Source organism: Boleophthalmus pectinirostris, unplaced genomic scaffold (assembly GCF_026225935.1).
Source record: "Boleophthalmus pectinirostris isolate CB_2022bp ecotype Guang Dong unplaced genomic scaffold, ASM2622593v1 HiC_scaffold_8, whole genome shotgun sequence".
Lineage (NCBI taxonomy): Eukaryota > Metazoa > Chordata > Actinopteri > Gobiiformes > Gobiidae > Boleophthalmus > Boleophthalmus pectinirostris.
The window spans coordinates 32,027,753-32,043,799 of record NW_026571515.1 but is presented as its reverse complement, the minus strand read 5'-3'; the positions used below and the strand labels follow the sequence as shown (position 1 = coordinate 32,043,799).

Sequence of the window (16,047 nt, the reverse complement as noted above, 5' to 3'; positions counted from 1 at the left end):
GAGAGACTTCACAATGTATCAAACCAATTACATTCTGTGTATGCAGCATTGGACTGGAAGGTGTCTCTTGTTTGTTAAGAGGAAGCACAACTTCAGTCTCACAACATTTCATCACGATAAAAGAAATTTCACAGGTTTAAATAAAAACAATGACACCTAGTAGTGCAATTTAATTCAACTGTTTGGTAAGCTGTATAGAAAATACACATGGATCAGTGCCTTCCCCAGTCGGTATACTTGCAATCATTGAGACGAATAATAACTACATAAACATAAATACAGAACCTACTCATGGTAAAACCTGCAACAAAATTTAAAGCTTTGTTTATGCTGTACGTCAACATAATGATTTAAAGTGCTTGAGTCCAAAATAAATAAACCAATAAATGCATAACAGTGTTTAAAACAACAAAGAACCAAAATGAAGCGAACAACACCGCGAACTGGAAGGCGTCCCTGGTAAGTTGAGAATTGCTTATTTTGTTACTTGGAAGGCTTGTCTCCTTTATGACTGTAAGACGGTTTATAGGGATGCCTTTGAAGTCAAACCCTTGTGTGGAGTCCATGACTAATGGCAGTAGCACTGAACAAGAGAGATACTGGATCTGGAGGAGGCGTAGGGCGCAAGGAGGTGGCAGACTGCTGTTAGACGAACGCATTTCTATTCTACCTGCTTGGTTCTGGTCGCAGCCACTTTTCACCGAAACATCTCTCAATAGGTTGGGTTCATATGATGCTACACCTTTTAAAACTGTCTTTAAATTGAAATTCAGCTGGGGGGCAAGTACGTGTAGATTTTCAGTGATAGCTTGTTCTTTTCATAATGCACATATTTTGTCCTTGCTTATGGTTGATGTCTCTGAAATTACTATGCCAGACCACATGAAACAAAAACAAATGTAATGTTTGTTTTTGTTCACACAAATGAACAAGGATGAGAGTACTAATTTGCTGTCAAGGCATAAAGTAATTATTCTAATACAAAGGACTGTTGCCATTTGAAAAGACTTTAAACCACAAGATTAATGTGGCAATTTTCTGGACCATAACTCTAACGTTACATTTGTGAGTTTTCAGAATGGATATTTCATTAAAGGTGCTCTATGTAACTTCTCTGGTGACAGGGCCAGCCAGTTGCTTGTTTCAAAGTATGACAATAAACCTATCAATCTCCACAGAGACAAGCAGGAAACGCCACCTGGTCACAGTAAGAATGCAAGTTTTTAAAGGTATTTTTGAGTGATAAACACCCATAACATAATAAATGCAAAGTTTAATACCATATTGTGGAACATTACAGGCAAAGCAATAGCATCTCCATGGTGGTGGACCCCTAACCTGAAAAGTTACACTGCGCACCTTTAAAAAAACTTGCACATGTAGTAATATTAACACTTGCCCTCCACCTGAGATTATGACATCATCAAATTCAAGAAAACAAACACAACCTATTTCTTGTGGATGCCAAACATATACGTGGGCCTTATTTTTGTCAATTTGAATGCGACAGTGCTTTTCTTGTTGAGTGTAGCATCCTAATAATAATAATTACAACAACCCGTTTTAAAAACAAAGGCATGGATATCCTCTCATCTTTCCTGAGACGAAAGGTGAAAGGTGAACGAATCAAAAAAGGCAGTGTGTTCTAGGTAGCTGATATGTGCCTATTCACCTATTCGCTACCCAACTCTAGGAATGTACTTCAACTGAACATCTATATATGACAACTGGCAGGTGAAGATCATGGTGCACCACACACCTACGGAATGGACCTGCTTGTGTTATTTCTCTATCAATATGGCAGTAGAAAGCATTATTATTATTATTATTATTTATTATTATTATTATTATTAAGCACTATTCTAAGCAAACTGTGTCACTAAAGGGAAGGGCTGGGGAGTACAATACGAGTGATAACATGTCGATTGCCCTCTGTCTATTATATTGACCTGTATTCTCATGTATGGAACCACAACCCCAATACAAAAATAGATCTAAAGGAAATCAGTGGAGTGTCTGTCCATTGGGTGTCATCTTGGCCAATGACTTCTTATGACATGATTCACTACAGTGTTTCCCGTATATCATGTCTGGATGTATTTGATGGAGCTTTCGGACAGGTGATGAAGGAAGTGGAGGGCTTGTACAGTAGTGGTGGTCTTCCTCTTGAATACATAGGAGTAGAGGGTTGATGAGATACGTGGAGGGAGATGGGAGGAGGTATGGGGGTCTGTGGAGTTTACTTCTTGGCAGTCAGGCCTGCGAGGGCTTGATCCACCTCCTCCTCGGGCTGCAGGGGGTGCCATTGAGCAATTGGGCGGCGTGGGTTGGCCAGCATGTCAGACCAGTGCTTCAGGCCTGCCCCCGTGGCCTTGCTCCCCACCCAGATCTTGCCAATGGCATCGTTTTTACCGATCTTGTCGTAATCAAGCACTGTGATTACGGCTTGGATTTTCTAGTGGTAGAAAGAAGAAATGGTGAAATAATATGAATGGTCTAAATTACTGAATATAATCTCAATTTTAATTGTTATCAAAGTATTATTATTAAAAGGTATGATACAGTGATGTATTATCTGCCAATCATATCACTCTCGAAGGTGCAATTTCCTGGTGGAGGGTGTGATACCTGCCTGAATGTTATTGCTTTGCCAAGATGTTCCAACATATTGAACTAAACTTATCCATCTCCATGGAAACAAGGAGGTGGAGACGTCAAGTTACATGTCAGATAACTAGAGGCTCTCACAGTAAGAATGCTTTTTTCTTTTTTTCCTCTTTTTTATTAAACAAAACATCTGTAACTGACTAAATGCACTATAGATGTTTATCAATGCCATGCTGTGAAACACTTCAGGAAAAGCAATAACATATAATAACATTCTATGGAGGCAAATATGTGGTCGACCCCCACTAGAAAAAACATATAGTGCAATAGTGCACCTTTTGGAAATGCAGTATTGTGTAGTTTTATTCATTTGATTAGTGTGGTTTAGTTTTAATCTAACAAATTATAATTTACCTTTTGTCAAGTTGTAAGAAATAGCGTAAAATAAAAGTCTTTTGTAAAACATTTTAATAGATAATTGAAAACCAATGGGTAGTAAGTTATTTGTACCTTCTTTCCCCCACTTACCTGCATTTGCTCGAGAGGAATCTCAAAACTGAACGACTCATTGTAATAAGGATTCAATGTGTTCTTTTTCACTGTCGTCTTCTTCTTCTTCAGCCTCTTCCCGTTCTGCAGAAGGTTAATTTTCACATAGGGATCTGCAATATGAATAGAGCAGTCATTAGGACGGTTCAGGGAGTGCAATAACTAACTTGACCAACAGATGGGGCCAGTGGTGAAGTCACAGTAAATCACGCTTGCTGCATGAAGTACTGCAGCGTCAGCACGTGAGTGGAGCAGGGCTGAGCTCACAGCACCATCCTCCATAAAACAGAACCAGTGATAAGCCTAATTCCACTTGAAGATAAACACGCATGCAATTTCGTACAGGGATGACAGCAATAACCTCACTAATAGGCTAGTTAAATTGCATTATGCTTCCTCTATACTCAGTGACATTACCTGACAGTCCACCCACGTCCATTTTCTTCAGGTTCTTAGCCTCCAGAATACAGATGGTGAGCTTGCCAGCAGTAGGGACATAACGAAGGGAGATGCAAATGTCACCAAGCTTCTCCGGCTGTGGGCAAGAAAAGTAAGGGAGTACATATTTTACTCATGTCCTGTATATAGCAACCTCAAATAAGTATCTCTCTGTCAAACAAATCAAACAAACATCTAGTCCTATTGATAAAATGGACTGCTCCACATTACAACTGTACTGTGCAAAAAAATGCAACTATCATATTTAGATGACTGGAGATGAGGTTGAACATGCCTTTCAGTAAGTATGTGTTAGTCAGGTAACATCACAAGGTCATCATCAATCAGTAATCACATGAAGTAATCCTATCTTACCTCTTCTTGGTCTGCACTGTCCAGGTCTCTCCACTCTTCGATGGGCTTGGCCAGATCCAGTGTGTTCATGGGGATTTTAATCTCTCCAATGACGTCATGTTTGGAGAAGCGATCAAAGTCGTAGACAGACATTACCAGGGTCTTTCCTCCCATCTCTTGGAATGGAATCTAAAAAACAGGGCAGAAAAATATTTTGAATCCAAAAGTACTTAACCTATAATTGATTTCTCTAGGAGCATTGAAGTAGATGGTGTTTGGGGGACAAAATGGTGTGACCTAATAGCACACTGCTTCAGGAGATGGGGCTGACTTTGGTTCACTAAAGCAGTTTGAATTGTTTTTATAGAGCTGTGTCAGCAGGTAGGGTGCCCCAGAGGTGACCCTCTCCTTTAATTTGATTCTCTGTCATATTCTCTCTGTCAAACACCTTCAATATGTCTGCTGCCTTTCATCCCGGCAGGCCAAAAGGGTTAGCTCAGAGGAAGTCTTAGCAGTCTCTTTAGAGAAAAAGCATTGAAGTGCCCTAAAGAAGGACCTGGCTGATATCAAATAGAATCTGCTGTGACGTTGTGTTAATAGGGCTTGCAGCACACCCACCTTAAAGGTGAAGGTCTCGTTGAAGACTGGGTTGAGCGTCTTCTTGTGAACTTTGGTGTCAAACTTCTTCTTTTTGTCTGGAAGCACATAGACCTTGACGTAAGGGTCTGAGGTGCCACCGCTGTCCATAGAGAGGAGGTCGGCTGCCTGCAGGATGCCTACAGTGAGCTGCAGAGAGACGAGACGTGTTCAGAGCCACAGACAAACAAATAAACTTTCTGCATTTGTACTGTAATCTTACCTTATTCTCCTGGAAGTCATAATCAATAGAGTACTGCAGCTTGCCAAGTTTCTCCTTCTCTTTGACCTCTTCCTCCTTCTCCTCTCCAGGCAGCCCAGGCTCCACATCATCTTCTTCATCGTCATCGTCCTGTGGTTTCTGCACAGACAGATGGGAAGGAGGGGCGGTGCAGAGAGGGCAGTGAGAGGCCAGTTTTTAGGGCAAGTGCAGCCGTGGGCATCAGCAGTCGGGTTAGTTTCACCTACCTGCCACTTACCACGGCTCACTCAAATGTTACAAGTGCAATTTATTCATCGATGGCCAAGGATGCAACCTGACTTGATTTCACTATTTCTTGGGTGACACCATTTGCTGTTTTGCATTTCATAAATATTGTTTAGATTTTTTTGGTTAACATTGTGTGGTAGAAAGTCTTTTTTAATAACCAGAAGCAGGAAGCAAGAAGAAAGATGAGAGAAAAAGAATATAAAACAGTCAGTAGGATGCACAGACATAAAACAAGACTTGCATCAGTCTACACAAGAGTACTCTCAATGCTAGAGGGATCTTCAAGCACTGCCGTACAAATCGAAGTATACTAATCTAGAAACCCACTCATAACAAGTGAGTCATAGCAAATAGTTAACGACAATTGTGCCCACACAGCAACAAAGACAAGCAAAAGTAAAAGATGAAATAGTTTGTTTCAATAATGCTGCTGTGGTGCACTAGGCTCTCTTCAATATCACAGTGGGATGTTCCTAATAATGCGCCACCATCAGCATTAGCTGATGGAGTACTGTTGGAGTTAATACACTCCAGACTAGATTATTGCAAATAATTTATTTACAGTTGTTGTTGCCATCTATCTTCCTCATAAAACTGCAAATTTCATTTATTTTGAGGCAGGATTAATCATGTATAAGTAGCAGTTTGCTCTAACAAACTTTCACTGGGATACTGCCTCATTTCTCAGCATGGCCCATTTTCTACTGCTGTGCTCCTAAAACAGAGAAATTTAACACACATCTTTGTAGGACTGGCATGTGATGCTACTTACTTTTAGCTAGAAAAGAACAAAACTCACACACACGCACACACGCACATGTAGTATCTACATGCATGCTTGAGCATGCCCACGCGCTCATACGCTCTCATTCACACTCACTGATAAAGTTATCTTTATTTGTGGCATTCTCTATCTTTGAAGTGCTAATGCTTTTCATTCATGCATGCCAGGCCACACAATGCAGTATTCAAAAAGACATTTCTTTGTGATGGCAAATGTAAATGAATTACCCCAGAATGCCTGGGAATGTGTTTGCAATATTGTTAACTGGAGACAGATTTTTGTTGAAATTCAAAAATTCTGTGCGCATCCAAGAAGGCTTCATGCTAGACTGAGCTTAATTTAATTTCAGTGTGGTCTTTAAGCCGGAGATGTGGTGTGTCTGAATATGTGCCCACTCTTTGACTACATGGAGTGAATCACACAATGTTAAAGCTTAAACAATGAGTTAAGATGTCATAGGCTGGGAGTGGGCACATGTCCTGACACACCGTTTCCCCTCACTCACACTTCTACTTTGGGTCAGACTTTCACCAAGTATCTGCAGCATGGGTCATCCAGGAACGTTACTCTCAAGTCAAGTTGTGGCCATTCAATGGTACCTACTGCAAGGGCATATGCTGGTCTTTGTCAACATCATCTTTCTCATGTAGTGCAAGTGTTTGGATGAAAGTACACAATGTGAGTGTGAGTTTCAGTAAAGACTCAAATGGATCATTGTCAGTTTTAGAGTATAAATAAATGTGCGGTGGTTAGTGGTGAAACTACAGAATGAGTAAGTTTATTTGACAAATGCCCAGCTTATCCCTTGCACATGCATGTTAGTGATTTCTAGTGAGTTGCTGAGTGCACTCGTCATTCAAAGGGTCAAAGGATGAATTTCATGTTCATTTGCAGTTGGAAAGGTCTAATCTGCAGGATTTTAAGGGGCAGAAATGGCAAACTCTAGAAAGATTCAAGACATAGCAGTTGGTGCGGCATATCAGTTCAGTGGATTTGCGAAGCAGCTGATTTGCTCCCATAGATTCCTCAAGCACCCACAGCACCTAAGCTTGCAAAGAACTAAGGAAGCCATAGCACTCATTGTCATAGTCATTGTCATCAACATCAAAACCGCAATCCATCCAACCCTTCCAAGACCAAGCCCCCAAGACCACCACCCCCATTCACTGCCCCCCCACCGGCCCGAGTCTGTGCTTACACAGAAAGGCCAGAGAGGGGCGCTGCGTGCTGTCAGACCTACCGTAGGCCAGAGCGGTCCATCACAGTCAAGATACACGGAGCACACATAAGACATAAAGCAGGAAGGAGGAAGAGCAGAGACAAAGGAAGAAATTGAACTCACAACAGACACCAAAAATACGGGTTATCACAACAAATGCAGTCAGCTACACTGTCGGGAGCGGCGGAGAATGACAGAGGAGCCAATTGGATCATTTGAAGTTTTAAAATAACTCTTCTTTTATGTACTGCGTTTTAAATCACATTGTGCTATCACAGTGACAAGCAAGACAAAAGCATGGGATGTACTACTTATTTTCATAATTACTCTTAATTATCTCTGAAAGCTATTGTTACCTTTATGAATATATCTTGCCATTCTCCACCATCACCCCAAAACACAATAACATTAACGACAAATACATTAAAACTTAACAAAACATGAAAACAAAACTTGTAAAAAAGACACTGACTGCATTATAAAACTCTAAAAAAATAAAAAGAATGTTGCAAAAATCAACATAAAATTGGCGATCTTCTTCTGACAGCTGTTACACAATAGGCCAGTATGGAGGTTAGCGTTGGCATGGCAGCAGCAGGTGTAGACTCCGCCCACTGCCCCGCACCCGCTGAAACGCACCTGTCCGCCCGTCAGGTTCTTCATGCCCATGTCACCCTTCCCCTTTTTGCCCTTCTTGTTCTTCTTCTTCTTGCAGCAGCACTTCTTGATGACGCAGAAGCAGCACGTTACAATGAGCAGAGCAGCTACCACGGCGATGGCGATGATGGCCCAGGACGGCACTGAGGAGCACAGGGAGGAATGGGGTTTAAAGGATTTTCTGGAGCACTACATAAAGCCCAAGCGGTCACTATATAGATTCTAAGCTCTGACTCAACCTGTGTTTTGAGATCGATTCATCACACGATTTTCTGAATGCCTTTCTCCGCTTTCTCCATTACCTAATGATATTCTCTCGGAAAAACTTTAAAGACTTACTGTGATTAAATATATTTGAGGGATTTGTTTTTCATTTAGTTTTTCATTTGGGAGAAAGTAAAAATAAATGCAATTTAAATTCTGCACTTACTATGTAATAGAGATGTCAAGTGAAACAGCACTACAGAGTACTTTTCAGTAATGGGACTTTCACCTCTTTCATGAGATTGGAATCTTTTGGATATGTTCATTTCAAAGAACTGTTCAAAAGACTGGCTCTTTTTAGATTTATTTATGTGATCGAAGTCAGTGTCATTTTATCTACAAACTAATCACAGAGAGAAAAGACCAAGGCTTAGATCGGTTTAAAATGGTGCAAACTCAAAGTGGGAGTGTGTTATAGATTATCTAAATAGAAAGCTGCACTGCCATAATAATAATTTTTAAAACAGACTATTATTATGAAGCTAAATATGTTTTTTATGTGCAAAAAGCTCTCACTCCTGTTGCCCACTCTGCATCTGTGCTGATTGTTGTGTTGGTTCAATATAATCATTGTAAAATGCAAGAAATTTAGAAAGTTTAAAAAATTAGATTCTGTTCAGTAAGCAGTTCAAAAGAGCTAGTTTCGGTGTTCCCTTTTTTTTTTTTTTTTTTTTTTTTTAAACTCTATTCAGTGCTCACAGCCATAGCATTAGTGTATATTTCATATTAATTGTCTATATCAACAATCTATGTATGCAATATCATATAAAACTGTGAGTTTGCTTTTAAACAGTCTGGATTTGGTTCTGCTGGTACTCAGAAACCAAAATGTTATCTTGTTGTGAAAAGTCTGAAAACCACTTGTATAAAACATAACCACATTAAGGTCATATTTGGTTTACTGTTCTATCATTCAGATGTGCACTACTGCTAAGATGACAGACAGATAGATAGATAGATAGATAGATAGATAGACTGATGAATGTACAGATGGGGAAACTCTTTGACATTTCACCAACCGATCATTAAACATACTTCCTGTCATGTCCTCTGTCACTTATATTTAGTGAGAGGCGCTAGGTTAGCAATTAGTTTGGGTGAAAATTAGATTTAGCCGCCATTAGGCAGGCCAAGCTGGGATCAATACAGAATAAAGACATTATGAGGTAGCCTGCAGTCCAAGAGGAAATCCAATTCCAAAATCATTGCTTAAAGCCCGCTCAATATAAGTTTGGTTGATTAAAAACTCACGTGGGATTTTGTCGATTTCGTTTAAGAATTTGTTCTTAATCTCATCAAAGGCATCATTCTTGGTGCTGACTTGTTCAGTGGAGTTGTTTTCTGAGGCGACCATGGCCACAGGAGCAGGAGTCACTTCCGGAGCACCTGCACCCGTGGGCTTGGCGGCACCCACGGGCGTCGTCTGGTGCTTGAACAAGTTCCACTTCGTCATTTAGGCTGCACGCACAGTCCCTGGAACAGACAGAGCAAAGATACAGTCCAGTGAGGCCAATAAAATGATCATTAAGTTGATTAAGGATCCACTGGTGTGCTGTGAAATCATCCAATTTACACCCAGACATTGGAAAGAAGAACTAATAAAACATTTTAGTCCTAGAGTTAACAACTTAGAAAAAGGCAATGTCATTATTTTATTCTGAAAAGAAAAATTGCAGTTTTGTGATCATCATGATTGAGGCAGTAAAAAACAGTGCCAAAAAGATTATCATATACCCATTATGTGCATTAACGATTTTAAAATGACATTTAAATTACCCAAACTTTCATTTTCATAAAAAAGTATTAAGAAGAGGCAGAATAATCCAAGGCAGTGCTTAATGATGTAAACCCTGAAGACCGCCACAATCAACAATTCGTCAAACTCTCCACAAAATAAAGAACTTTTAACTTTTAATTTCTTTTCATCCCTTTTAATTTCTTTTTATTTCTGTCAACACGCCTCACATTTTTACTTTTTACTTCACACTTCATGAACAGGCAAGTTTTGGTAATTTCAAAGTTAATCTGTTCATTCTAGTAGAGCACCTGGGACTTTTTTTTATACAACCACTGAGCCATGTGCACTGTCATCTTAAAAATTATTTGTTTTCCTTTGAGGAGTGTCAAACTATTGTTGTAGTGCATTACATACGACTAATGTTTTGCGGGTATAGATTACATTAAAATCAGATATTCTTGCTTCTAAGATTGTGATGATTACGCCTCATTACCCTACAGTGACATTCATAATTGTAGTCAGTTAATTGTAAAACAGGTTAAGCTTGACATGTCTTATATGTGTGTCTGGCATATATGTTCTTCCACTGGTCAGACATGAGAAATGGTGGCTCGGATTTGCCCTCAGGAGAATAGTGTCGTGTGAATGGCTTTAAATGTCAGACTGGTGATTAACTGGTATTAGTGCTGGCTGGACCTGCTCACGCCCTCCTCTGCGAGACAAGCCTGTGGCCACTATAACAATGATACAAATGAGTGAATTGTGTAACTGGGTCCTATAGTAGTTCATAGTAATGGATAATGTTACTGGCGCACGATTTATGATACAATCCTTTTTCTCACAACACCATTAGCTTAGGCTCATTAAACCAAGAACACAAATGAGAAAGAAGTTAGTGCAGTAGCTTTTAACAGCATTGAGCTACACCTCCACTGAACATACTGAAGTCATACTGAAAGCAAAACAGGCAGCATTTTAGCATTCATAATGTCCATTAACACACTGGCGTCCTTATGATTCAGTAACAGAAATAGCAACAAAATTTGAATATCGGCTGCAAACACTAATAGACTTGTATAGCTTTATACACATGCTCATTACTAAGAACTTAAACAGATGAAATTAGGCTGATAAAGAGGTATTGCAAATGTGAGCTATTCGTAAAAATAAATACTGTATACACAACAATAATGGTGCAAAGATATCCTCTGTCCTTGAGCCAAATATTGCAATTGCTGCTCTGGCCATAGAACCAAACACAAATCCAACAAAATGAACGGGCTCAACCACAGGCCTCATGATTGTTATCCAGTGTATATCCTCTTATTGGTTATCATGATCAAATATGTAATCTAACTGTGAGTCCGGGCACCTCTCCACAGACTTGATTTGTAACTTGGCCTAGTGCCATCGCCAGCTTGTCTTCAATGAAACAGATTCATTTAGTGCCATACAGTCTACAGGAAGTTAAATAGTGCATCTTTAAGCAGTAAAAAAGTTGATATGGTCATCATTCCACTAAAAGCTTTCTATGTGTCTATGGTGTTGTCTATGGTGTTGTCTCTGTCTTTTATGTTGGCACTAACAATAGCCCAATCAAGCTTGGCTAAACAGATGTAAGGGCCATTCATCCTCCTGTATAAATATTTGCTTATCAGTTAACCCAAACTTGTTCCATCCTATTGTATCTCGCTCTTTGTTTTGACTGAGAACACACCATAGCCATTAACGCCACAAAAGACAGATTACAATCATCCACAGTCCAATCGGCCATTTTCAGTGCTTCTGACATGCAGTATTATATGTAGGTTGTTGTGAGGTCAGCAAACACAGACAGAATTTATACGAAATCACCATCAATCCTGTATTGTCTCAACATTTCATTTTCTTGGAAGCCGCTATGCCTGACCGGTACAGAACAACCACGGCCATTCCCCACATCTATGGGTTTCCAGGGGCTAAAACAATGTTCAATCAGACCTCTTATCGGGGCAAGAAATCACAATTTGACAAGTGCAACCTGCCGAGAGAGTGCTGAGTGATTGGTTTGGAAAGATGGCAAGCAGAACACAAGCAAGAACACTACTGTTAAACTTACTTTATTTAACTCATGGTGGCACTGACAAAAAAGAAAATGTGTACTTCTGAAGTGGCAACAAAGATCCAGCGCACATACAAACAATTCAAATTGATTCTGACAGTGGGAGGATATGCTTGTATTATTTAAAGTTCATGCATTTTCAATAGGAGTTTCTAAAATAGCTGGTATAGTGAGTTGTGTCACTGCTTCATTGGGCAGTGCTGAAATGAAAACTGGAAATGGAAAATGCTACTAAAGTTGCATATACATGTGTTCTTAAATATAAAAGCAGTTGCCAATGTCTTCATTTCATGCTTTGAGAATTCTATTTGGTGAGCCATGACCACCCACCCCTGCAAAAACACTGTCACCAGTTTATGATGCAATTGTGTGCCTTAAGCGAAAGTTTATAAGGTTCTGTCTGATTGAAATAGTGGTGGGCGAATGAACTGATATTCTTTGCTTGTGTTAATAGAAAAAACTAACCATAAATATATTTAATTTATAAGTTAAAGGTCTTACATTACGCAAAATTGACTCTTGTGAGCTTAAGACATGTTAGAACGCTGTTACTTCCCCAAAAACAAACCCAGAGTTGTGTTTTGTTTCATTCACATATGTCTGAATTACCTTTTATTATTAGTGTGTGTACATCTCCAAAACTCAAAATGCTCTGCTCCACCTTGTGATGTCGGAAAACTATAGTTTTAAAGTTAACAGCTACATTAGAGATTAGATTAGATTCCAAGGCTAAAATTATCCAAATTATTCTAGTGAAGATGTACGGAGTTTAAAAACACAGTAGAACATATCCTGTATTACCACATGACCTCACAAGGTGGAATGCTTTCTGTTTGAAAGAAGAACTCAGCCTAAATATACTAGGTTTGTGGTTAAACGTGTAAATGAATGAAACACAACACAACTCTGGATATGTTTTTTGATGAGGAAACAACATTATAACAGATCAGAACATCGTAATATGGGCCCTTGAATAAATGGATAATTAAATAAGGGATTCAACTGGCAAACAATTATACATGCAGAGATTGGCCTATTAACATACCCCAATTTGCACAGTTTCAAACTTAACAATTCAGCAACACAGACACAAAATATACAATGACAAATACAATACAAATACAATGATTTGTTTAACCATGAATGTACTCGTCTTGTCAGTAATGCACAGACATATTACATAACAACCTGACTGCTAAACTAACAAAGATGTTTAGCCTTGATGTGGATACAGTGACAATAACTTTGAAAGCCTCTTATATCACTCAAAGTTTTATGTTCGTTTTCTCCTGTTCGTCCCTCACACCGCACTAGACCAGGCTGCGGTTCAATTAACATTCATGATATGTGCCGGGCCTGTTTTATCGCTCTCACCCTGAGGTCCAGCGCGAGGACGGCAGAGGACACACAGAGGGGACAGGGCCTTGTTTATGACAGCTGCTTGTCCTGCGTCACACTCCAAACTGAAAAATGTTTTTGTTTGAACAGTGCACTCAGACTAAACAAAGGATTTTTAGTCATATTAAAAGGACCATATTATGCTATTTTGTGATGAGCGTTATAATTTGTTTCCTCATCAAAAATATACCTGGATTTGTGTTTTGTTTCATTCACACAAAAACCCTGCATATTTAGGCTGAGTTAATTCTGTAAGCCTTCTGTTCCACCGTGTGATGTCAAGTGGTAATACAGGAAGTGCTCCACTCTGTTTTTCAACTTCCTACACCATCACTAGAAACATTTGGATCATTTCAGCCCTGGAATTGGCAATTTCTACTGAACAAAAGATAAAATGTAGCTGTTAACTTGAAGCTAGTTCATGACATCACAAGGTGGAATAGAGCATTTGAGCTTTGGAGATGTAGACAGACTAATAATAAAAGATTACTCAACATGTGTGAATGACACAAAACACAACTGCAGGTATACTTTTGATGAGGTAACATTATAATATGGCTTAAAGCTCACAAGAGTCAATTTTGCTTTGACCATAGCAGAGAGGTATATATTAAAAAATGTATTATACTGAAAAGGTTGCAAAAAGAGCAGGTTCCAATTTAAAATGATATAAACTTGCAAAGTTATCTGAAAAGTGCCATATTTCTGCACTTTCATGTTTTATTTTACACTCCATTCATATTTTGTGCTTGAATTTCAACTGAAACCTTTAAAGGGACATTTCAGCACATTTGAAGAATTGCCATAATATTGTGCTATTATCTTCTTAATATATCATCACCGGTAGAATAAAATATTGCCTAGCCCTATTTGGAATAATGTAGGGCCTTATTATTCATCCAATCCCTACACTTGGTGGTAATACACAGGCAAGATCGGCTCAATATCTTGCCCAAACTGTGAGCTGTGAGGCTACTGCCCTTATATTTTTATTAGAAACAGTTGCACTGTTGGGAAGTTGTTATATTAATGCCTTTTCTGTAGCCACAAGCATAACTGGGGCAGAGAATGTTGCAAAGGAACCCAATATAGTATGTACTCAGCTTACCATCTGGACTGGTTGGTCAACTGTTATCCCATGGAAGATGTTAACTATATATAAAAAAAATCACATGAACACACAATATACCAGATAAACAGAGCACATTTAGTTGGGTCTGATCATTAAAATATATGATAACGTATGACAGCATTTCTATTGAAAAATCATTGTGTGTAAGTATGGATTATTGTATGTACAAGGAGGTTTATGAAGGTTAAACGATGGAGGAAGGGAGATACTGAAATCTCTCTTCCATTTGATTAAGATGGTGTTGATAATAGTACCCATAAAGCCAACGTGTGCAGGGATACCCACTGAAATGGTTGGGCTAATCTCACACAGACAGAGCAGGAGTCCACCACTTAGTGAGCCATTTTGGATTCTCCTGCCGTGATGCCCTTGAGCAAAGCTTTTAACCCCCAATTGCTCCTGCCAGGCCAGTCACAACACTCTCAGGTGGGGGGTGCAGAGCTTCAGGTGTAAGCACAGATGTGAGACAGACAGAAAGACAAGGCAATTTAAAAAGCTTTTACACTCAAGTCTGAATACAACACAGCTAAAAGAGGAAGCTTTAGTGATAGACGCAATCCAAACATCCCCAGAGTGTGGAGTCCTGCCCTGAGTATTAAGTCATTAAAGTTTGAGTCATCCTTTAAACTTAGACAAAATGGCTCTGGGCTGGGCTCAGAGCGGTGCAGCTATGGTCTTATCACTGAGCACTGTGCACTGGTGCGAATGAGACATCAGAGCCTTTATCTACACAAACAATATAGTAGGAATCACATTAGGCCTGTGCATTGGTGAGAGTGTGAGATAAGATGCATATCACAGTATATAAAATCAGTGTCGCCATTTGTCATATATCAAGAGCCCATTGCAGAATCTTGTCATGTGGACTAATATAATCTATATAACAAATAAGATTTAAAGTCCTATATTATGCAACATTGACTCTTATAAGATTTAAGCCATGTTAGAATGTTGTTGCCTCCTCCAAAACATACCTGTAGTTGTGTTTTGTTTCATTCACACATTTTAGTAATCCTTTATGATTAGTCTGTCTACATCTCCAAAGCTCAAAATATTATGCCCCACCTTGTGATGTCATGAAGAGGTAGTTTTCAAGTTAAAAGCTAACTTTTACCTTTAATTCAGTGGAAATTCACAATTACTGGGCTGAAATTATCCAAATGATTCTAGTGAAGGTGTATGGAGTTTAAAAACACAGTGGAACACATCCTGTATTACCACATGACCTCACAAGGTGGAGCATTATCCATTTGAGCGAAGCATTCAGCCTAAACATGCAGGGTTTGTGTGCTAAACATGTCTGAATGAAACAAAACAAAACCCCAGGTATGTTTGTGTTGAGGAAAGAAGAACATTGTAACATAGATTTGAAAGTAGTGATATAATTATTTGGGTATTTACAATGAAAAGGGTGTCTTTGTTCCATATTGTATATATTATTATCATGTTTTCATTATGTATTATGTAAATAATATTGACATTTTAGTACTAATTGCAAGATGTTGTTTCTGTACTCCCTTTACAGCCTTGAGCTATACTGGTTTTTCTAATTAAGCCACACAATCCATATTGTTAATCCTGAATTATGCATGGAAAAATCAATTCAGACTTGCCAGTTAAGAATCACTATAAATGGGCTTCTTGCCAATGCAGTTTCTAACTTACTACGCAAAACAAAGT

General features: G+C 39.0%; 1 protein-coding gene across 1 annotated transcript in view; it reads right to left on the bottom strand.

The window, feature by feature from the left end:
• Nucleotides 1-245: 245 nt before the first annotated feature.
• The window catches only part of LOC110164833 (synaptotagmin-2-like), a 77,764-nt gene continuing 61,962 nt past the window's right edge, over nucleotides 246-16,047 (bottom strand). Inside the window, exons 3-10 of the mRNA XM_020929963.2 lie at nucleotides 9,250-9,471; nucleotides 7,717-7,877; nucleotides 4,808-4,945; nucleotides 4,567-4,734; nucleotides 3,970-4,137; nucleotides 3,574-3,691; nucleotides 3,136-3,269; nucleotides 246-2,455 (exon numbers count right to left, since the gene is read on the bottom strand). Coding sequence (XP_020785622.1) covers nucleotides 2,240-2,455; nucleotides 3,136-3,269; nucleotides 3,574-3,691; nucleotides 3,970-4,137; nucleotides 4,567-4,734; nucleotides 4,808-4,945; nucleotides 7,717-7,877; nucleotides 9,250-9,451 — 1,305 coding nt within the window. The 5' untranslated portion in view covers nucleotides 9,452-9,471 and the 3' untranslated portion in view covers nucleotides 246-2,239. The remainder of the gene's footprint in view (nucleotides 2,456-3,135; nucleotides 3,270-3,573; nucleotides 3,692-3,969; nucleotides 4,138-4,566; nucleotides 4,735-4,807; nucleotides 4,946-7,716; nucleotides 7,878-9,249; nucleotides 9,472-16,047) is intronic.